The following is a 22,556-nucleotide window of genomic DNA, read 5'->3' on the forward strand; positions in this document are numbered from 1 at the left end:
GACATTAGATGAATGTTGAATAAGATTTTTCATTGTAATTGCTTAAAACAAGAATAACTGATTCGTTGTACAGCTTTGATCATTTTGATTTGGGGGCAGTTTTACTGCATTGTCACTACAGTCACATTCAAAATGATGCATCTGAAGGAATAGAATGTAAAAACAATATACATCAAAAATACAATATATATCACTTCAGATCATTATTGATCATTGAACCATAATTATTTTAATATCTGTTATAAAAGACATTTAACAATTAAAAAAATGCTATTAAAGTATTGCACATGAATGTAACAAAGTAAATTGACAAAATTATATAACCTTTATTAGGTATTGACAATTATTTAAAGACAAAACATTGTCTCTTAAGAATAAAATCATAATTTTATTGTTTGGCTAATGTCAAAGACCAAAGTTCATATCAGTGTATATGACAGCAGACATTTGTTGACTGGTGTAGCCTCAAAGAAACAATCACTGAATCTCAACCTTATACAGTAAGTACACACATGATTGACAAAGGAAATAATATGCCTAATTTGAACACAAGAAAACAAAACCATTTTAGTGGCATTTACATTGTTTCAGAAAAAAAACTACTGTGGACATCTTGAGGTCATGTCGCTCATCTAACATTCACAGATAAAGTATACTTTGATTCTATTTTATATAGGCACATTAGGTAAATAAACCTGTCATCATGGAGCAGTGTAAATACATGCTGAAGGGTCACTTCTAGAGATTGATTTGGTCCCAGGAAATAGATCAATTTTGATCTGTCAGCATCTGAAATGGCACAATATTCCCTAACCTAGCACTCATAGGGCTCGGTCAAAGAAAATATAGCACTATATAAGGAATAGGGTGCCATTTGGGATGCAACATCAGGGGGTTAATCGTGCTATAGTGTGCCATCAAGTATTTCCTTCAGGACTGACAGTCAGCGCTGGCATCAAGTGGGTTTTTAGGCACAGTCTCCATCATCAACTCTTCTCATCCATCTGTTCTTTACAGTCACTGGCCCTGGGGACGGAGCTAAACTGCTCCTCGAAGTTTAAAAACTTGTGATTGCATTCCTTCTCCAGCATTTTCTTCCACAGTTTTACTGAGGAAAGAGGGATTTAGAGAAAATAAACAAAATCATCGAGCAGTCCTTCATTCAGTTAGTACCCCACCTTACATAAACTAAGCAGAGAAACAGGCTTGGTAAATACCTGTTTTTCTTATCAGCTAAGACAATTTACACTAACTGTTCTAAGCCCAGATCAGGCCACCCATGCATCGCCAAGGAATGTAGCTAAATGGAAATTAACCTAGGGAAATGTTTGAAGGAGATTCCAGTCATGGCAGATTCCACACAAGTATTTAGCGTAATGTAAATTGCTTTTGACAGTCAGTGAATGGAACTTGTTCGCTTACTGTACTCTGGCTCCTCTGTTTCTGAGCAGGCTGGTGGAGATGGCAGTGGCCCAGTGCTCAGCTGATCTGCTTGGTTCTCTTGTTCTCCTTGTGATGTCAACTCCAAGTTTTCTATCATCACCTCATAAGCTCTCCTCGCCTCTGACGACAGTTCAATCATTTTGTGGTAATGGTCCTGTAGAATCAAAGACAATCCGTAACCACATCCATGCACGCACCACTTAACAGTTTCAAGAGAACAATGATCTTCTTAGTCTCTGGTTTTTATCATGCAATACGTGACTCAAGTCTCTAACATTGTATCATTAAGACTAAACAAAAATGTCCAGCAGCACTTACTAAGCCTCCAGTTTTATTGAATGCCCATACCTGTGCTCCATCGTAGTTAAAGATGCCCACAAGGCTGACAGGCACAGCTTTGTTGACACACCGGCCCAGGGCCTTCCTGGAGAGGGCAAACACAAAGGGAACACCCTGCTCCCGACAGGTGTCAATGATGGTGTGGAGAGCTTCATCCAGACCGCCTGTGGAAGAGGGAATACATGATCCTTAGCATTGTGCACTGTAAACACTGAAAAAAGGGCAAAACATGAGAAAAGTTCATTTCACCTACTTAAAATCTACTTACATTACAAGGACTGGGTATTGTCATTTTTCTCTTGCGTGTACAATATAAACAATGAAAAGCAACAATTCTAAAGAGAATGGTGAGATAATGCCCCTGGAATCTCAGTCAACACAGGAAACCCAGGTTGTAGAAGTTAAGTCTAATGAGTATACTGTACCTTTAGATTGGATCCGTTCACAGTTGGGGGAGATGACAACACACTTGACCTTCCTGAGTTTGAGGTGTTTGAGGACCTCCCGGAGGCCCATGACCAGACGTCTCTTCATGCGGGCCTTCATAGGGTCTTTCTGGTACAGCCGGTCCTGGAAGCGCACCAGCTCTTTCAGCAGGTTGGTCACACACTCGTCCACATCTTTACTCAGCACCTGGCTGCAGTAACTGGGAGACAATATTTAAATGGTGTGTGTGTGTCATCCAGTATGGTTAAGAGTATATGTTTAGAATCTTATCTTGCCAGTGTAAGAAATGGAAACCATGATGGCTTACTCTCTGAATTTCCTGCTGTGGATTTTGGGTCGAGAGGGAGGGCAGGGCTGTGGCTGAGACTGGTTGGTTGGCTCTTCAGTCTCCTCCGTCTCCTTCTCAGTCTCCTCCTCAGTGTCCCCCTCAGTCTCCCCATGTACTTCTGACTGCTCCTCAAGCACAGGGGGGCTAGTAGGGCTGCTGCTTACATCTGAAGTATCACACACACACACACACACACACACACATTACCTCTTACACTTAGTCAGAAATACTTACACCAAGTACATTTTCTACTCTAAAAATGATGAAGTGAAGTTCTGTCTGACCTGTAGAGTCACGCTGGTCCTGGTCTATGCCGATGGCCTCACACAGCTCCTCTGTTATGTCGCCGGCCATCTTGGATTCTTCACTTGAAGGGGGCAGTGCCCGCTCCTCCAGCAAACGGTTCTGTTTCCTGTCTTCCCTCTCCTTGAGAATCACCTGCAGATTGAACAGACAAAACAATACTGGTAAAGGGTGGCAGTAGAGTACAGGACTATAAAAACGTATTTAAAGACAGATTGGTCTAAAATGCATGATAAAGTAAGGCTTATCAAGCATTATCTCGTCCAATAGCAGTGCACCATTCAGCAAAGCATTCATTAGGGTAAAAACATTTAATCATCACAGAAAATGTTTGTGGGAGTAAAGAAAGGCAGAGTTAATCCAAGCTAGGGAATGATAACACAGTCCATACATATTTCCAGATAGCTGGGGTCTGAGAGACTCACCCTTTTCAGTGGTGTGGGTTTCTTAGCTTTGGGAACCTCTCTCTGCTTGCCCTTCTTTACCAGAGGGCTGGTCGAGTCCAAGGGGTTGTGGGCTATCTTATCCTGTGTCCATGGTTTCTTCTGGATTAGTGCGTTCTTATGGCCTACAGGTAGCGACCCACCAACTACATAGTAACAAGTGTCGAAGATATGTTAGAATAGCATGATGCAAAACGTGGGTAGCAATGTGGCAATGTGTATCATCATCAGTGCTATTTTTCAAGCACTTTTCATGTAAAAGTTGAGTAAAAAAAAAAAGAAATGACTGAAGTTTTTTTCTGCTGTAATATAACCTGAGAGGATGACCCCTTTGGTGTCCTGCTTGTCTTTCTGAGTTTGCTGTTTCTTCTCCAGGGCCGCCAACATATTCCCAATATCCAGCTGCACAGGGACTTTGCTCTTCTTCCCACTGGTCTTCTCAGCTTTCTGATGAGAAGGTTTCATCATTTACAAGAATAACCATTTGGACAAAGTTACACAACAACGGAGGTTGACTTTCAGGCTATCTGCTCTTCTAACATCATGAACAGTGTCTGTACAGAATAAGCCAGCCTGAATCAGATTTCAATATTTTCCTATAAATCATGAGTAAAGTTCAATGCTGACCTGTCCCTTCTTTGTCTCTGAAGGGAGAGCTTTTCCTGCTGTGGCTTTGTCCTTGTTTTGGTCACCTGGCTGGAGTCCTGTTCCTTCTCTGTGACCCTCCTTTACCAGAAATACAAATATATGTGTATTGATTATTGATTCAATTAAGTTGTAATTTCATTTATAATGCTTCTGGTTTGTTTTTTCAAGAGTAATGTTAATTCCCTACCTCCTTGTTGACTAGTTTTGCCATGTTGCTCAACACTACTGAGTTGTGGCCTTGCACTCTGGCTAAACCAGCGAAGGCCAGAGACAAGTCTGGAAACTCTTCTTCATCCTAGGAGGAAAATAAACAGTCAACAAATAAATTCAATTGATTTGATACTAAATATCATCAGTGTGGGGTTTTAGGCTCAGTTTCTGTATAAACACTGTAGCAACTACTGTTGTAAAAGGGGCTCTATTAATAAATACATTTGATTTCTTAAAAATAGGCAGTGCACAATTGGCACAGCATCATCTGGGTTAAGGGAGGGTTTGGCAGGGGTAGGCCATCATTGTAAATAATCATTTGTTCTCAACTGACTTCCCTAGGTAGGTTAAATAAATGGGAGGTCTCTTGATGTGTTTTATAATATCCCTCTTTACAATAGAAAGCACTTTTGAGCATATTATTAAAACATAACTATAGAGCTCAGTGGCCAGTTTAACAGGTACACCACCCCGTTCACAAAAATAGTTTGCACCAACAGTGAGTTACGTGGCCAGCTATATAAAGCAAGCAGACAGAGGCATTCAGTTACTGTTCGATTGAATGTTAGAATGGGCAAAACAATTGACCTAAGCGACTTTGAGCGTGGTATGATCATCGGTGCCAGGCAGCGGCACATCTCGTTGATGAGAGAGGTAAGAGAATGGCAAGAAGAGAATGGCAAGAATCGTGCAAGCTAACAGGCAGGCCAAACACAGGCAAATAACGGCGCAGTACAACAGCGGTGTGCAGAACAGCATCTCGAAACACACAACTTGTCGGTCTTTGTCACGGATGGGCTATTGCAGCAGACGACCACACAGGTTCCACTCTTATCAGCTAAAATAAAGAAGCGGCTCCAGTGGGCACACGATCACCAACACTGGAGGAGTGGAAAAACATTGCCTGGTCCGACAAATCCTGGTTCCCGTTGCGTCATGCTAATGGCAGAGTCATGATTTGGCATAAGCAGCATGGATTTATGGGCCCATCCTGCCTGGTGTCAATGGTACAGGCTGATGACGGTGGTGTAATGGTGTGGGGATGATACCAATTGAGCTACGCTTGAATGCCACACCTTGTAGAATCCATGCCTCTGAAGAATTTAGGCCGTTCTGGAGGCAAAGGAGGGACCGACACGGGTGTACCTAATAAACTTAGTATTTGTACATGTGCACTGTTACTTATTGCACCTCAAACTTGGGGGGCTCCTGATAAATGACCAGGTCCTCAGACTCCTCTAACGCTCCAACTTCACCCGGCATTTTGGATTTCTTCTTCTTCTTCTTCCCTTTCTTTTTCTTCTCAGAGGCTTGTTCTTCTTGCTGCACAGATGTTTCCTTCTAATTAAGGACAAGACAAAAGGTCAAATTCTCTTCAAAAGTGAAAATGTTGGTCAACTCAGTAAATCATCAAAGCTTAAACATATCAGTTTGAGAGCAAGGGGGCACTTTAGCTAGATCGAGATGTACAGTAGGATTTGCATCAAGCACACACAGTACCTGGGACGGAGTGCCATTATTGACCGTTTTCTTGGGGATTACTTTCTTTGGAGGCTGGGAGGCCACATTGGCCCAGGAGGTCACTGCTAGGCCACTGCTCTGTGAAACTGCCTCCACAGTCTGACCTGAATGGGTCAAGTACATTGATTATTTTCTTAATGGCATACAGCAAAAACCATTAAATTACTTTTGAATGCTAAATTTAAAAAGGTCCAGTACCTTGTGCGATAGTCAAGGATGCATCACTATTTTCACTGGAAGCGGTGCATCGACTGGGGTCCTGTCTTTGTCCTTTTCTTACTGGTGTAGTCTACAGATCCAAAAATCAAATGGCATTTCTTAAGATAAATGTTATTTCTAATTTATGACATTATGACAGCCTGCTATAGCTCAGTAGACCTACCTTACTAGTGCATACTGAGCTCTGATGATGGGGGGTGAGGGATGGTGAGGCTGATCCCCAGCAGGTTCCAGGTTTCTGTGGGGCAGGAAGTGCCGGACTGCCGGGTGCCAAACCACCCAGCTCTGGGAATTCAGCCATTTTCACCTCAAACGTGACAAGATCCAACTGGGCAGGTTCAGATCTCTCTGATGACTTTGGGGCAGATCTGGTCCCTCTAAACCCCACTGCAGACAAAGCAAATAAAACACCACACTAAAGAAAAAAAGTTTCTTGCAAATGGAAGAGTATATAAAGTGCATTCGGAAAGCATTCAGACCCTTTCACTTCTTCCACAATTTGTTACGTTACAGCCTTATTCTAAAATGATTTAAATATTTTGTTCCCCCCTCAATCTAGACAATACACCCCATAATGCACAATACCCCATAACAAAGCAAAAACAGGTTTTTAGAAATGTTTGCAAATGTAATAAAAACAAAAACGGAAATATAACATTTATATAAGTACTCAGACTCTACTCGGTACTTTGTTGAATGAACTTTGGCAGTAATTAGAGCATAGAGTCTTCTCGGGTATGACGCTACAAGCTTGGCACACCTGTATTTGGGGAGTTTCTCCCCTTCTTCTCTGTAGATCCTCTCAAGCTCTGTCAGGTTGTATGGGGAGTGTCGCTACACAGCTATTTTCAGGTCTCTCCAGAGATGTTCGATCGGGTTCAAGTCCGGGCTCTGGCTGGGCCACTCAAGGACATTCCGAGACTTGTCCCCGTAGCCACTCCTGTGTTGTCTTGGCTGTGTGCTTAGGGTTGTTGTCCTGTTGGAAGGTGAACCTTCACCCTAGTCTGAGATCCTGACTGCTCTGGAGTAGGTTTTCATCAAGGATCTCTGTACTTTGCTTCACTCATCTTTCCCTTGATCCTGACTAGTCTTCCAGTCCCTGTCGCTAAAAAAAAAAAAAAAAACAATACCACAGCATGATGCTGCCACCACCATACTTCACCGAAGGGATGGTGCCAGGTTTTCTCCAGACGTGATGCTTGGCATTCAGGCCAAAAAGTTACATCTTGGTTTCATCAGACCAGAAAATCTTGTCTCACATAGACTGAGTCTTTAGTTGCCCTTTGGCAAACTCCAAGCAGACTATCATGTGCCCTTTACTGAGGAGTAGCTTCTGTCTGGCCACTCTACCATTAAGGTCTGATTAGTGGAGTGCTGCAGAGATGGTTAGCCGTTGTTAGCGGGCGACGACGGTGGCACTGTATTATCCTCAAAGCGGGCAAAGAAGGTGTTTAGTTTGTCTGGAAGCGTGACGCGTCCATGACATGCTAGCTTTTCTTTTGTAGTCCTGTAGACCCTGCCACATACATCTCGTGTCTGGGCCGTTGAATTTCACTTGTTTGATTGCCTTGGAGGGAATAATTACACTGTTTAACTACACTTTCACTTTGATCTGGCCTGTGTTGAGAGGTCATGTGTAGATGCGCTTGTTTTGAGATCAAAGTGAGAGCTGCATGTAGCCACGTGAGCACATTTGTTCACATCCTTTACTAGTTAGTGAGAGTTATTAGCCCAGTTATAGTTCATTTGTAGTCAGCAATGGGGGAGTGATTACTTCCTACAAGAGCACAACACAAGTACATTTCTAGACATCTTTGAAAAGCGAGTCAGGTAAAAAGCTTTTTTTGTCTTAAAGGGGCAGTATTTTGAGACGGTCTTGAATAAACAAAGTAGTCAATAGGCAGAGGGTATCATAATTTGTCTTATTCTCTGTAATAGTAGTATAGGAATAATAATGCATTTTATTTTGTAAAGTGGTTTATTGCATCAAACAACATTTTCAGTCACCTTGTCAAGCCCTACATGTGTTTTTCAAAAGTCTCATGGAATGTAGGACTACATTAAATACCACACATTGGTTGCTACTGTAGGCTGGATGATAGAACAGCTATTTCCATGTTAAAATGTTATGGGATACATTTTCTCCATTATTTTTGATGGTAGGCCACCCTGGAAGGCCTAAATTATGACCACTGTCTGAAACTGTAACATAGCGGGTACAGCCTCAGTGTTCACAGTAAACACACGCTGGAAGTTGCACAATTTGAGGGAACATTGATACCTACCATTAACAAAACATTATGAATATGTGTGCGTTATATGCAACATGTGTGATTACCTCTTCTTGGTGCATCCAAGGATGTCCTGATCATGTTATTGTCCTGAGAACCAAACTCAGAACTAGATTTTGATGCCTGTGAAGTTGGGGGGGGGGGAGATCAGTTGAGATATACGAATACACATTAAAGTAAATTTGTTTGTATTAAGCTATATTCTAGTTTGGTTTCAAAGTGGTCAGTATAATTAAACAGACCTTTGTCTGCTGATCACGTATGAGTCGTTCTCCAGCTGTGTATGCACTGGTTTCAGTTGTCCCTTTGGTACGACGGCTGCTGATGTAGCCATGCTTGCTCTGTGCGTCTCCTCGCATACCATCAGTGGTTGATGGCCTCTGCCTGGGGCTCTTTCTCGAGTCGTCACCTGAAGTAGACTTACCAGTCTGATGCCTGGATGGAGATTTAGAAATGAACGAGTTCACTCCAATCATGTTAGCTACGCAATCTGCAATAAACTGAAGACAAATGGCAAAATAGCTATGTTTCTTCTCTATGACAGAATATACCAAATAGTTTACCATTTAAAAACACACTACCCTACACCAACTCCGGCAAGTACTTGCTTTAGAGAAATGTATGGAAACAATAAATGAATTAGTCCTACCTTCTAGAACCTTGATCTAACAGATAAGGGTTTGGTAGTGTCAGGGGCAGTGAAGTTGTCAGTTGTTTAGGGGCCTCCAATCTCCCTTCCTGCTGGACTTTTGGAACAAAGGGCTGGACTGCAGGTGACAATTTGCTCTGCTGCAATATACCAAAGCAAATAAGAAATTAACCAATAATATTACATTGAAATTTAACTAACAAGGAAAGATATGTCTAAGTTAACGACAAGTGTACGTGAACACTAGCAGGTAAGGGAAGTAATTTCAAAGCCAACACAAGTGCAATGGCCAAGGACATTGGGTCTGCAACGTCACGAATACACACATTAGTTTAACAAGTCAGTTAAAACTATCTCGGCTTCCAATTGCTAGTGGCGGCTGTCAGGGATACAGTAATGCGTCAGTGCTTACCTAGCCCATCCACTCAAGCTCAATTGGTTTGTTATGGTTAGCCTAGCTCGTGCACATGTAACGGTACTAGCGACTATCAATCTTAGCTAGCTAGCTACATAACGTTAATCATTCGGCGTGAAATACAATCGTCGAGGTCGAATTTCATGATAGTCATGTCCAATCAAACAAACCGACAACTGGCTGCCATATGGCAGTTTAGTATTACACAACAGTTGTTATCTAGCATCCTGGTTTCAGCATGCGAATGTAGCTAGTTAGCTACTTCGCTTGGCTAGCTATAGGCATTTCTCAATAACAAACTGCATCCTTAATCTTACCTTGTCCATCTCCTGTTTCGTGATTGCCAGTTGAAGTCAGATGGTCATGTTTCTGTCGTGTATATATATATATATATGCACACAGTTAGCTGACTACACAGTTACTGTACAAACATAGCATGACATCGGTTGAACACAACTCTCAGGCAAGTCAGCTGTGGAAAATTTGAGCACCCAGAGTGCACATGATGTAGCACCAAGCTTCAATAGTGTGCAACTGCAGCCCGCAATTCTGGGCGTTCCTCACTCTGACCATTCTACATGCCCTAGAAGAGCTAGTAGGCTGTTTTCATGTTATCTAGAGCGATGGTGACTGAACTCTGCTGCTGACAACAATTTAATCACGCTTCTTTGCCGACGTTTACTGACACCGGCCATATTGGACGTTCGTAAATTCATCAGTTATTCTGCGCTCTGGCACGCTCAGACAATAGTGCTCTGATGTCGGAGTAGACAGACATAATTAACTATGTCCATTGAGAACGCACTGCGACTATACTACTTATCTAAGAATGACGTGAATAATCAAATCAATAAACGTTGGGTAGTTAGTTTGCATATAGTTAATATACTGCCTGGTAAATTCGATGTATTAGTAGCCAACTAACCTTGTAACAGTAGCTAACATACCCGTACATACTGCTGTAATGCAAACAAAAACAATTCATAATAATACAAAAATATAAATAAAATTCTATGCGGTTCAAAGCATAGCGTAGTTAAGAAATTGTCAGCCAACATAACTTATTTGAAAAGTGATGACTTTATTACATTGCTCAACATTTTAACATTTGTCATAATTAGTTAAAGCAATGAACTTGTATCCGCCCTCGTAGAACTTCCGCTGCATATTTTCCGTCATTTACTTCAAAATCTGAAAAGCCACGCCTATTTTGTGAACGGCATTATAGTCCATAAAAGCACGGAAAGTGTCCACTGTTATATATTTGTATTTTATTAACAACAAATCAATACAGGAAGTACATGTGGGAACACAAGTATATATAAATAATATACAAAGGACAATTGGGCTAGGGGGTACAATATCACATTACATAAGGACCTTAAGGGACATATAATTCTAACAGCTTTTTTTTTTAGCAGAGTATTTAATTGTCTTAAAATATAGTTCAATAAATGTTTGTAAGTTAAGAAAATGTGGTGTTTTGTTTGTAAATTTACATTTGTGAATATGAAATTTGGCAAAAAGAATAATGAAATTAAGTACATAAAATTGTTTCAGTTTATTTCTATCGTAGGTAAAGAATCCAAGCAGTATATCTCTCCACAATAGTGTAAAATCTTCACAAATGTGTTCAATTATAAATCTACTGATGTCTTTGGTGTCCACTGCTTGTATACTTCGTATTTTGGGGAATTTAGTACGACATCCGGGAACTTTTGGCATACTAACTATACACATACTATGATCCTATATACTCAATTACGTCACAAATTGACTATTCGAACACAGCTCCTGTCGACCGGTATCGCCCACGCATTATTCTTCTGTAAGGTTTATCGGCTGCTGGCCACCAACGTTATTGTGCATTAACGCCACCTGCTGTATTGGAGTGTCAGCCCGTTCTCCCTATTTACCTATTTATTTTATCTAGCCCTGTGTTTCCACCTACTGTTCTGGTGTGGATTCATTACACTTTGTGACAGAAATGGGAAGAAAAATTGTACCAACCAACCCTACACCCATGAATTAAAACCTCACCACTATACTATACTATACTCTCTTACTATACACCAGGCCGGGACACTATTGCTCAACGCACCTTGTAACGCTTGTCAGTAAAATCTCGTACACCTAAATACTCTGCAGCTGCCACCACAACATCTATTTTCGGTGATTTACATTCCATTTCTGTGGTACAGTTCATAACCATTGCTATGAACGCTAAGAAACCAACCTTACCGAGACACATTATTCTTCAATGAGATTTAACAGTGGTTGGCATCCAATAAATGTTGCATTACCGCCACCTACTAGACTGGAGTACAACTCCCTTAAACTTTACTTGAAAATGAAACAAATACCCTACCATGTAATACAACACTCTCAAAAATACAAATAAATAAATAAAATCATAAAAAATACCACTCTACTCCACTATTTAAATGTATAGTCCTTCCTCAGGGCAACAACCTGGGCAACAACCTGAAAGGATGGGACACCACCACTTAACACACTCTGTAACTCTTCTGATGTCAAGTCTCGCACACCCAAATAACTCATGCAAAACTACAAATCCCTGCAAGCTCCTGCACTTTATCTCTAGCTGACAACTTGGCTAACTGGTATCATGTCAATTTAAAACCTGCACAAGACAGTTCTCAGAATTGTCAATTTAAAAGAAATGTAGCCTATTTAATAATTACTACATTTAGCTAACTTTAGATAGTTAATCCAGAGATTCATACCTTTGTCTCGATTCGGCAGCCTCGTCCAGTTCATCATGGCATTTGTAGTTCTTTATGATAGTCACATCAGCAGCTAATTAGCATTTCATTTTTGTGGGGTAAATACAGGCAAATATATTGACATGTCACCTTGTCCTAGAGCGATTTACACAGTTCTCAAAATGCCCAAAATGCCCAAGTAAGCCTAAGTGTTTCTAAAATCCCCTATGGAAAAAATAAATGGTGGAAAAACAATTGTAACTACTGCATTTCCTTGTTTGACCGCTAGGTTTTATGGGTATTGAGACTCATACTGTGGTACTCTCTGCCTCAGAAGCTAGTTATGTAAAGTTTACATTATTTGACCGACCAACAGGTACAGCAGCGCCCTCACCTGTACGTTTATCATTAGTTACTACAGCCAGTCATAAACCCTGTGTCTATTTCTACAATTGGTCTTCCTAAAATGTGATTTTAAATCTAACCACCAATTAAGAGCAAACATTTTTGTTTTCATTAATTTTTACAGTGGGAATGAGGATGTTGCATGATCATTGTGTGGTAAATAAGAGTATAATGCATAAAGGGCAAGGCAACACAATATCACACAAACTCAGAGCTTTTTTAATATAGATAAAGATATTTTGAATAATCTCAATACTGATACTACATTCAATTGATTTAAAAATAAAATAATGTTATGTTTTAATTGTAACAGCTCATTGATTTACTTTTCTTAAGTAATAAACAAATAGTACCTCAAATATACTCCCATAGTGTTACTCAACAATATCAAGCCTAGTATTATAACAAATAATGTCTGATTCTAGAGTTCTATTACAGAACTCTGACAAAAACATTAGCATATGCAAAAGTCAACAGATACAATCAGGCTCTACCTTTTAATGTATGAGCTAGTCCTAAATGTCATAATTGAATGTATTTTGGATGCTGTCATTTAATTTCTACAAGATACTTTGTCACGTTGAGAGAATATTTTCTTTCTTTTAAAAAATCTGGATATGACATACTTCAACGGTATAACATCAGAAACCAAAATACAAAGCCAAATTTACATGGCAAGGCTTGTTTACACTGAGCTGCACTGAGGTCGGAACGCAATCATGGTTACATTAAGACACAGCGCGAGATGTGGTCGGAAAACGTACCTCAATGCAGGGATGGGATATGTGACTGTACTCCAAATCCTACCTTTATCAACACTGCTCCATCGAGAAGATTGAAATACTGCTAGTTTTACGATAATGGCTGCGGTGGCTACTGCTAGCTAGTATGAGGAGGAAAAGGGTGATTGCAATTCTACCTCAGTGCAGCTCAGTGTAGACAAGCATAACGGTATCTTTTGCCAAGGCTTTGTGGTTAGAGAGAAGAAAATACATGGACTACTTATAAAAAAAATGTAAAAATATTACCACAATTTGTCAATGATATATGTACTTATTTTCTCATAGCTTGCATTCCAAGCAAATGTAAACAAATGAAATAACAATGAACAAAACAATATCAAAGCTGTCTGGAGTATCTCTGAAACAGTCTGTCGTGGTAGAACCCTTTAACGCTCCTGTGTTAAGGCTTGTTAGCACCCTCTTCACTCTTGTTTGAGCCCTCCCAGTCTTCTCAGTAAAACCAGAGGTATGATGAAAGAAGTTGAGCTGATAATGAAGCAGGTCTCTGCTCCAGCAATCCAGTAAACTGCAAAAAAATAAAATAGACATTCAGCAGAAATGTTATGAAATTCAAATTATTCACAAATCACAGCCTTTGACAACTGACATAATATTTTTCTGCCCGGTTACAAAATGTGACATTCAATGCAGAAAGTCACCTGAGGATGCCACTATGGGGCCCAGTGCTCGAGCCAGGGCTCCTAAACTACGTAGGATTCCCATCACTGTGCCCTTCTGATTGGCTGAACCTAGAAGAGGAGTTTCATGTTACACAATGATTTGATTTGATTTGTGTGTGTGTATCTAAGAGAGAGCGAGTGCATAGTGGTTATGATAGTAGTTAGAAATCTTACCATGATCTGAAACCAGCGTTGTCAAACAAGGGACAACAATGGCAGCAGCTGTGACAAAGATGTTTGAGTAAAGGAAAATCACCTCAGGGATATACTTAGTTTATTTTTTAAATGAACTTTGAAGATATGAAAACTTACCAAATGAGTATAAAATCAAACCTATGTAAACCATCTTCAAATTCCATGCCAGTCCAATGAGAGCAAATGCTGGAATCAGTAATATGATTGCCTAAAATAAATTAAGAATACCGACTTTGGCAACATTTTTTATACCAGAGCTAATCTTGACTATTTAAAAGATTTCTTGATGCTGATTTCTTAGCCATGTAGTAATGAGTACGATATTTACCAGACGAACAGTCCTGATGTGATGCCCTGGTTTGATCCTACGGGCATATCCTCCTTGGATCAGTGCCATGGTGATACCCATGAAGAAGAACATCTTACCCTGCTGCATGCTGCAAAAATTGAAGAGTATCGTAGCACATTTGAAGGAGTTAAGGTAGCCTCTTTTTGGTTGAACAGATTCAAATAAATTGGAGTGTAGGGAGCTAAATAGACTGAGGATTGACCTTCTTTGTCCCTAAACCCATACCTTGTAAACTGGAACCGTTGATGGGTGAGGAAACTCAATGTAAACTCAAGACCAGAGAAGAGGAAGAGATATGTGAAGTAAATGAGGCCCAACACTTTCAGGTTCTGCATTTCTGTTGTCCAAGAGAAAAAAGACAGGGACAAATAAAAAAGGCTTTGTGGTACATTTCAACACAATATTTTGGTTATTATGAAGTACTTTCAATAGATTCTTGTCCATCTTACTAAGCATAGATCTTGACAAGATATACATTATACAGACTAGCGGGTCTCTATATATTACGGTATATTCATAGATATTTTATACTGAACAAAAATAAACACAACATGTAAAGTGTTGATCCCATGTTCCTGGAACTGAAATAAAAGATCCCAGAAATGTTACATATGAACAAAAATCTTATTTCTCTCAAATGTTGAGCACAAATTTGTTTACATCCCTGTTAGTGAGAGTTGCTCCTTTGCCAAGATAATCCACCCACCTGACAGGTGTGGCATATCAAGCAGATGATTAAACAGCATGATCATTACACAGGTGCACATTGTGCTGGGGACAATAAAAGGCCATTCTAAAAATGTGCAGTTGTCACACAACACAATGCCACAGATGTCTCAAGTTGAGGGAGCATGCAATTGGCACGCTGACTGCAGGAATGTCCACCAGAGCTGTTGCCAGAGTTTTGAATGTTAATTTCTCTTCTATAAGTCGCCTCCAACATTGTTTTAGAGAATTTGGCAGTACATCCAACCGGCTTCAATAACTGCAGACCACTTGTAACCACTGCAGTTTGGCGTCGTAACTGAACAGTTTGCCCGACGTCAGCATTGTGAACAGAGTGCCTCATGGTGGCTGTAGGGTTATGGTGGGGACAGGCATAAGCTACGGACAACGAACACAATTGCATTTTATTAATGGTGATTTGAATACACAGAGATACCATGACAAGATCCTGGAGGCTCATTGTCGTGCCATTCATCCGCCACTATCACCTCATGTTTCAGCATGATAATCCACGACCCCATGTCGCAAGAATCTGTACACAATTACTCAAAGCTGAAAATGTTCTAGTTCTTCCAGCCTGCATACTCACCAGACATGTCACCCATTGAACATGTTTGGGATGCTCTGGATTGACGTGTACGATAGTGTGTTCCATTTCCCGCCAATATCCAGCAGCTTCGCACAGCCATTGAAGAGTGGGACAACATTCCACAGGCCACAATCAATAACCTGATCTATGTGAAGGAGATGTGTTGCGTTGCATTGCATTAGGCAAATGGCAGTCACACTAGATACTGACTGGTTTTCTGATCCACAGCCCTAGCTTTTTTTGTTGTTGTATGTAAACAACAGATGGATATCTGTATTTCGTCAGGTGAAATCCATAGATTAGGGCCTAATGAATGTATTTAAATTGACTGATTCCTTATATGAACTGCAACTCACTAAAATCTATGAAATAGTTGTATGTTGCGTTTATTTTTGTTCCGTGTATAGTTTGACAATTATTTCATACTGTACAAATATCACATAAATCAATATGTACTCACTCTCTTTAGAGGGTGGGTCCTCTGTCCTTGTGAGGGCAGAGAAATGGAACAGAGCAACTGGGTTGAGAAGATCTCCTGATTCCTGGATCCCAGAGGTCACTGAGGAAACCTGGGTCTGAGCAGATCAGAAATAATAAACAGAAACGCTTACTAATATGGATTAAACACTGTGTATAGTATCATTGCATTAAAACATTACTGGGAGAAGATAAGTGAGTGACCAAGGCTTTTACTTTCTGTGCAATGAAGCACACTGCCCAACCCGTGATGAGTTTCGAGTGTGCCGTTTTCATTTTCTCCTAAGAGGTATACCAATGAAATCGCACCTTGTTCTGCTTTGGCAGGGTCTCTGGCAGCATAACAATGATGAAGAGTAGGTCAGCAGCACTGAAGACCAGGGCCAGTACAGCTGGGCCATGGTAGAATACCTCCTCCTTACTGGAGTTAATGGCAAAGTAGGCCCCCATCAGTGGGCCTACCGTGAATCCCAACGAGAAGGCAATTCCAACCATCATCTAACAACAACAAAATATGCATTGCCAAATTTAAAGAATGCATACACGAGGTCTAAAGAAAGTCCAACTAGTGTATTAGTGCAATACAGAACGCATGGTCCGTGGTTAATCATACTCCTAAATTATCAATCTCCTTTCAATCAAGATCTTTCAATCCTGAATGGCATATACTGTACAGTATGTCTTTTAAAAAAAAATCATAGCATGAGCTTTATGCACAGTGCTTACCATTCCCTTGTTTCGTGCCTTCGGGCAAGGAAGGTCAGCAATCATGGCAGTGCAGAGGCTCACATTACCCTTGCAAATACCCCCAATCACCCGAGACAAAAGGAACATGCTGAAACTACGGGAAACTGCCCAGACTGCATAGGAAGACATCAATCCCAACTGGAACACAAAAAAATACCAATTAAAAACATATCAAATCAGGCTGGCAAACTGGGCAAATAACTCACCGAAATGGACAGAGTTGCCCAAGATATGTACTGATATGTTAACCAGTTTCATAGCCATGAAAAAGCAATAAAAGTATTCTTAAATGGCAAGTCACTTATTTAAATCAACTGCATTTCTATAACATTGCACAAACTGTGGTAAGAATGAGTAGCGGTTTTCTGCCGTAATGATCCGAGGCAGCCCCAGTTAAAGGGGACGACACGAACTGCAGCAGAGAGAAGAGGGATCCAATCAGACCTGAACAATAGAATGTAGAGAGCATAATCTGTGATTATGGTCCTTTCTGGTTGGCAAATTTTAAGACATAACACAACATCCGGTCAATTTTAAGTCACACATTTTAATACACAGACACCACACTATTTCTGGCATTCAAAAGACAAGCTACTATTTTGAACAATGCCATTTGTCTAAATATAGACATCAAAATATTTTGCTCAACTGTAACAACCACATGTAGTTAAATAAAGTGTGTTGTGTTACTGTACCTCCAAAGAGGACACTGTTGTATTTTGTTTCCATTGGAACTCCGACAGCTTCCCTGAACCAGTCCACAATGCTCTGTAGTGACTGATAGACACCGTCCTGTTAGGGGGAAAACGTGAAAATGTTTTTTACAAATGAGTGCAAGATCTGAATCTGATAAATTTCACACACTCGATCAGCTGACAAGTGTGTCATTTTGTTACGCTGTCTCATGGAAAGGTTTAATCACACAAAGCATGCCTTGTCCTCCCTAGAGTGAGGCCCCAAATTCTGTGTACAAAGAAACACATCAAATGTCAGTTTCTGGAGTTGGCATATTACCAAAATGGAAAATTGCATTGATAACCCAACAATATTGCAAATATAATGCTCGTCTTTCACAATATAGTACAATGAAATTAAAGTATTTAATTAATGATGATAATGATGGGGAGGAAAACTATTTAGATTTTAAGAGGGGAGCTCACATTTACTATTAACAGACATTGGCCATGTTCCAGATAATTAAAAACAGTGATGACCGTGATGCATCATGGGTAACTTTAAAAGTTGGCTGAAATGTTAAACTGTAATAAAAAAGGACAGCTCACTGAGCTCAGACAAACATGAGCACTTACCTCTGTTTGGCCATAGTGGTCCAGTATAGATGGGAGGAGAGGTAGGATCAGGGTGAATCCCAGTAAGTCCAAGAGGAGGGCAAAGAAAACACTCTTAATGACTCTTGAGGAGCCAACGGCCTCTTCAGATCCCGTTTCACTTGACATTGCTCCTTTCTGATTAAACTCCTTCCTTAAACAAAAACACAGGATTTTTTTAAATGATCATTGTATGGGATGCATACATGGGTGTCAGCGCCTAATGGAGATGTTAATACGAAACTTTTTGAAGACGAAATGGCACTGAACTACTACCCGGCTAGCGGCCAGTCCTCAAAACGGGATATAGTTTGAGATCCCCCAACCGCAGTAGAACAAAACACAACCATGTCTCTTATGTCTACCATTTATGAAATGGATGGTTGTGCAAAAATTGTTTACTGCAAAAGTGGTTAAATTGATAGATCGTGACACCACTTAAACTAAAAAAGTGCAGAATAATGCCTGGCTGGAGGGAGGATTGGCATGTAACCCAATATTACAAGCTCTGATATTGCAAATATTTGAAATTTAAGTAGTTCATCTTGAAAAGATAGACCCGTAAACACAGAAATACAATAGGTGGAAATATCAAGTATGAATATTTATGATCAATGTAAGCTTTACTTTTTGGTATCTGATTAATATACAAAATACATACAGTTACACATCTCTTGATGTTGTGGCTATTGTAATCTAAAATCAGCTCTAAGACACTGAAAAATGTATTTTTTTGCTTTTTGTTCAGCCCATACTCTTGCAATTACAAATCCAATATAGCGTCCAAAATCGAATATGGCTGCCTCAATACCATTAAATGGTTGTTTAAACACCTGTATATATGCTTTAAATGAGACATCTTTCAGATTTATGTACTGTTATGACCTGTACTCTAGACTATTTTTGTGCAATTCAACTATGTTGGGAATCCAATATACCTACCATTATAATCTCCTTTGTCTGGATATAGAAAAGACAACAGACAGCTTGGCATGGCAACACCAAGTACTCCAAGTCACAAGCCTCTGAAGATCAAGGAAGCAACTCGGGGGCTCCAATGAAAGGGAAGATAATCCAACCCACGACGCTGACACCCTCTCCTTAGCTCTACACCCCACGGTGTACCTCTAGGATAGGGCTCTAAAAACACCTCCTTATCATTTACAAGTGAGCGTTGATTCATGGCTAGTCCGATATGGGTGCCTGAATCTAACATGACCTTCTGCTGGCTCACTGCATTCATGATGCACATTTGTTATTTATTTAACCAGGTAGGCTAGTTGAGAACAAGTTCTCATTTGCAACTGCGACCTGGCCAAGATAAAACAAAGCAGTTTGACACATACAACATCAGAGTTACACATGGAATAAACAAACATACAGTCAATAATACAGTAGAAAAAGTATATATTCAGTATGTGCAAATGAAGTAGGATAAGGGAGGTAAAGCAATAAATAGGCCATGGTGGCAAAGGGTTAGGGTTGGGGTTATTACAATATAGCAATTAAACACTGGAATGGTAGATGTGCAGAAGATGAATGTGCAACTAGAGATACTGGAGTGCAAAGGAGCAAGATAAATAAATAAATAAATACAGTATGGGGATGAGGTAGTTGGATGGGCTATTTACAGATGGGCTATGTACAGGTGCAGTGATCTGTGAGCAGCTCTGACAGCTGGTGCTTAAAGCTAGTGAGGGAGATACGAGTATTCAGCTTCAGTGATTTTTGCAGTTCGTTCCAGTCATTGGCAGCAGAGAACTAGAAGGAAAGGCGGCCAAAGGAAGAATTGGCTTTGGGGGATGATCTGGTGCACTCTTATGCTGTTCAGGTTACGCTGGCACATTGCTTTTTCCAGAAAATCAAGTCCACCATCCTGACTGTCTGCCCTGGAGTTGCTGTATATGTTGACATTATGGTGTATGGGGAGGATGCAACCACACACGATGACAAGCGCATAAGGCAGGTAGGTAGGTGTTCACTACAATGAACCAACACAACTTGACAAGAAATGCCAGCAACTTAGTGGGCCTTCACATGTCATAAGAATTGCAGCGCTCCAATGTCAATGCCATCCTAAATCTCCCAGTCTGCTGCCCTGAAGGGTATACTACGATTAAGGCTAGATTTATTTAACTTTTATTTAAGCAGGGAGTCATGCTAAGACCCAGTCTCTTTCACTGATGAGCCCTGCATGACCACATCAATAAACAATTACACTGAACAAAAATGTAAACACAACATGTAAAGTGTTGGTCCCATGTTTCATTAGCTGAAATTTTTAAAGAAATCCAGAAATGTTCCATACGCACAAATTTGTTTACATCCTTGTTAGTGAGCATTTCTTCTTTGCCAAGTTAATCCATCCACCAGAGGTGTGGCACATGAAGAAGCTAAATAAACAGCATGATCATTACACAGGTGCACCTTGTGCTGGGGGACAATAAAAAGCCACTTTAAAATGTGCAGTTTTGTCACAACAGAACGTCACTGATGTCTCAAGTTGAGGGAGCATGCAATTGGCATGCTGACTGCAGAGAATTTGGCAGTGTGTCCAACTGGCCTCACGTTTAACCACGCCAGCCCAAGGACCTCCACATCCGGATTCTACACCTGAGGGGAGTGGGGGGGTGCTGAGGAGTATTTCTGTCTGTAATAAAGCCCTTTTGGGGGGGAAACTCATTCGGATTGGCTGGGCTTGGCTCCCCAGTGGGTGGAGCCTATGCCATCCAAGGCCCACCCATGGCTGAACCCCTGCCCAGGAATGTGAAATCCATAGATTAGGGCATTATTTATTTCAATTGACTGATTTCGTTATATGAATTGCAACTCCGTAAAATCGTTGCGTTGATTTTTTTGTTCAGTATATATATACACACACACACACACACACGAAAAGCAAACAAAACAACAAAAGCAAAACACTATCATATCAAATAAACATTATTCATTCAGAGATGAAGTTATCAACAATGTCGTGTGTAATTGCGGGCTATTCTGTGGGTGCTGAAATTGTAGTTTTGATAATGACGTCGGAGCTCCAGTCTGGCCACACTAGTCGCCGCTCAGCTCCACGGTAAATCGTGGTTGATTTTAATCGGTTAGGGAAATGCTTGTTTACATCCTTATTCAGTTGTCTTCGCTGGACGGTGGATGTGCAAGTCTCTTCACAGAGAATGAGTTAACGACAAAACAAGGTGGTGAGGCAAGACAATGTTCGAGGAAGTAGGAAATAATATAATTCCATTCATGACCGAATACACTCAAAACCTGACTACATATGAAGATTGGAATTATATGGATATTATTACGTGTGACAAGCACATGACATTAGACAGATGGGTGTTAACCAACTTTGTAGGCTTAGCCTATGGATAAAATGCGTTTTAATAAAGTACTCAAAAGGTTACAATGTATCGCAAATGGAAACAGTTACATTGCATCCTAAAGTTATTGTAATCAAAGTTTGTTATAGCTGAATAAACTCAATGATAAAATCATTGACTAGGGAAAGAAGTGCAATAGTTTCTGATGAACTCCAACGGTTCATCAGAAACTTCCTTCAGCATGGAGTTTAGTTGTTACAATGTGATCAGCCATGCATGGAGATTCCCCATACATTTTTCATATGCATTTTACTTACCCTAAATCCAGTGGCATATCAATTTGCGAGCAGCTTGCTTTAGGGTTGTGAACTCATCTGATTCTCGAAGTCTCAAACTGACTGGACCAGGAAGCGGTGTCTTGTTTCATTTATCGTTTACGATGACAAGAATGTGACGTATGCGCACAGAAGCAAGGCCTCCACTGATCCATGCATGTCAGTTCTATGCGGAATCTTTGCGACGTCATACCTTACCCTAATCTTTACCATTTTACATTTCAACTTTAATCGGATAGGGACGTCCCAATGAGCCGCTTACAACCGCGCATGTTTAAACGCCCTGCGTCCAGTTTCCCAAAGGCATACATTTCGTTAGCACCATCGATCTCAATGGTTCTAAAGATTCACTTAGCCTCTAGATGCTTTTGGGATACTGGGCCCAGCTATGAACAAACTGTGGCTACTTGTATGAGAAAAATAATACGTAAGAATTTGTGAAGTCAATGCAGATTCACAGGAGCTGTTGCCACTATCCACCATTCCCCATTCATTGTACATATTTACAAAAACTATTGCACTTCTTTCCCTAGTCAATGATTTTATCATTGCTTTGTCGTCCTTTAAAATGTTTTGTCTTGATTGGTTCAGGAATAGTTCATATCCTTAAAACGAGGAAAAGCGTTTTCACAAAT

The 22,556-nt window shown here is 40.4% G+C and overlaps 2 protein-coding genes across 4 annotated transcripts; both read right to left on the minus strand.

The window, feature by feature from the left end:
• Positions 1-9: 9 nt before the first annotated feature.
• Positions 10-10,330, minus strand: secisbp2 (SECIS binding protein 2). Its single transcript, XM_021605553.3, has 18 exons — positions 9,574-10,330; positions 8,842-8,981; positions 8,435-8,627; positions 8,240-8,315; positions 6,065-6,288; positions 5,881-5,971; positions 5,662-5,786; positions 5,353-5,502; positions 4,139-4,246; positions 3,931-4,029; positions 3,618-3,750; positions 3,286-3,449; positions 2,842-2,995; positions 2,537-2,723; positions 2,208-2,428; positions 1,792-1,946; positions 1,423-1,597; positions 10-1,108 (listed from the first exon to the last, which is right to left on the minus strand). Exons 1-18 carry the CDS (start codon positions 9,580-9,582, stop codon positions 987-989), a joined length of 2,526 nt encoding a protein of 841 aa, XP_021461228.3. The 5' UTR covers positions 9,583-10,330; the 3' UTR covers positions 10-986.
• Positions 10,331-12,585: 2,255 nt separating this feature from the next.
• On the minus strand, positions 12,586-22,299 carry slc75a1 (solute carrier family 75 member 1). 3 transcript variants are annotated; one of them, XR_016496554.1, is made up of 14 exons: positions 21,904-22,038; positions 18,243-18,414; positions 17,628-17,724; positions 17,273-17,376; positions 16,912-17,070; positions 16,495-16,683; positions 16,169-16,283; positions 15,709-15,853; positions 14,619-14,730; positions 14,373-14,481; positions 14,162-14,252; positions 14,024-14,071; positions 13,829-13,918; positions 12,586-13,695 (listed from the first exon to the last, which is right to left on the minus strand). XR_016496554.1 is itself a non-coding variant. In XM_021605560.3 (13 exons), exons 1-13 carry the CDS (start codon positions 21,918-21,920, stop codon positions 13,592-13,594), a joined length of 1,407 nt encoding a protein of 468 aa, XP_021461235.3. In that variant the 5' UTR covers positions 21,921-22,299; the 3' UTR covers positions 12,586-13,591. The 3 variants fall into 3 exon arrangements, 2 of the variants coding, with proteins under 2 accessions (XP_021461235.3, XP_021461236.3); XM_021605560.3 differs by lacking the exon at positions 15,709-15,853 and having other exon boundaries at positions 21,904-22,299; XM_021605561.3 differs by lacking the exon at positions 15,709-15,853 and having other exon boundaries at positions 18,243-18,410; positions 21,904-22,069.
• Between the last annotated feature and the right edge of the window lie 257 nt (positions 22,300-22,556).

The sequence above is a fragment of the Oncorhynchus mykiss genome, chromosome 6 (assembly GCF_057628025.1).
Source record: "Oncorhynchus mykiss isolate SJ-2025 chromosome 6, ASM5762802v1, whole genome shotgun sequence".
NCBI classification, from domain to species: domain Eukaryota; kingdom Metazoa; phylum Chordata; class Actinopteri; order Salmoniformes; family Salmonidae; genus Oncorhynchus; species Oncorhynchus mykiss.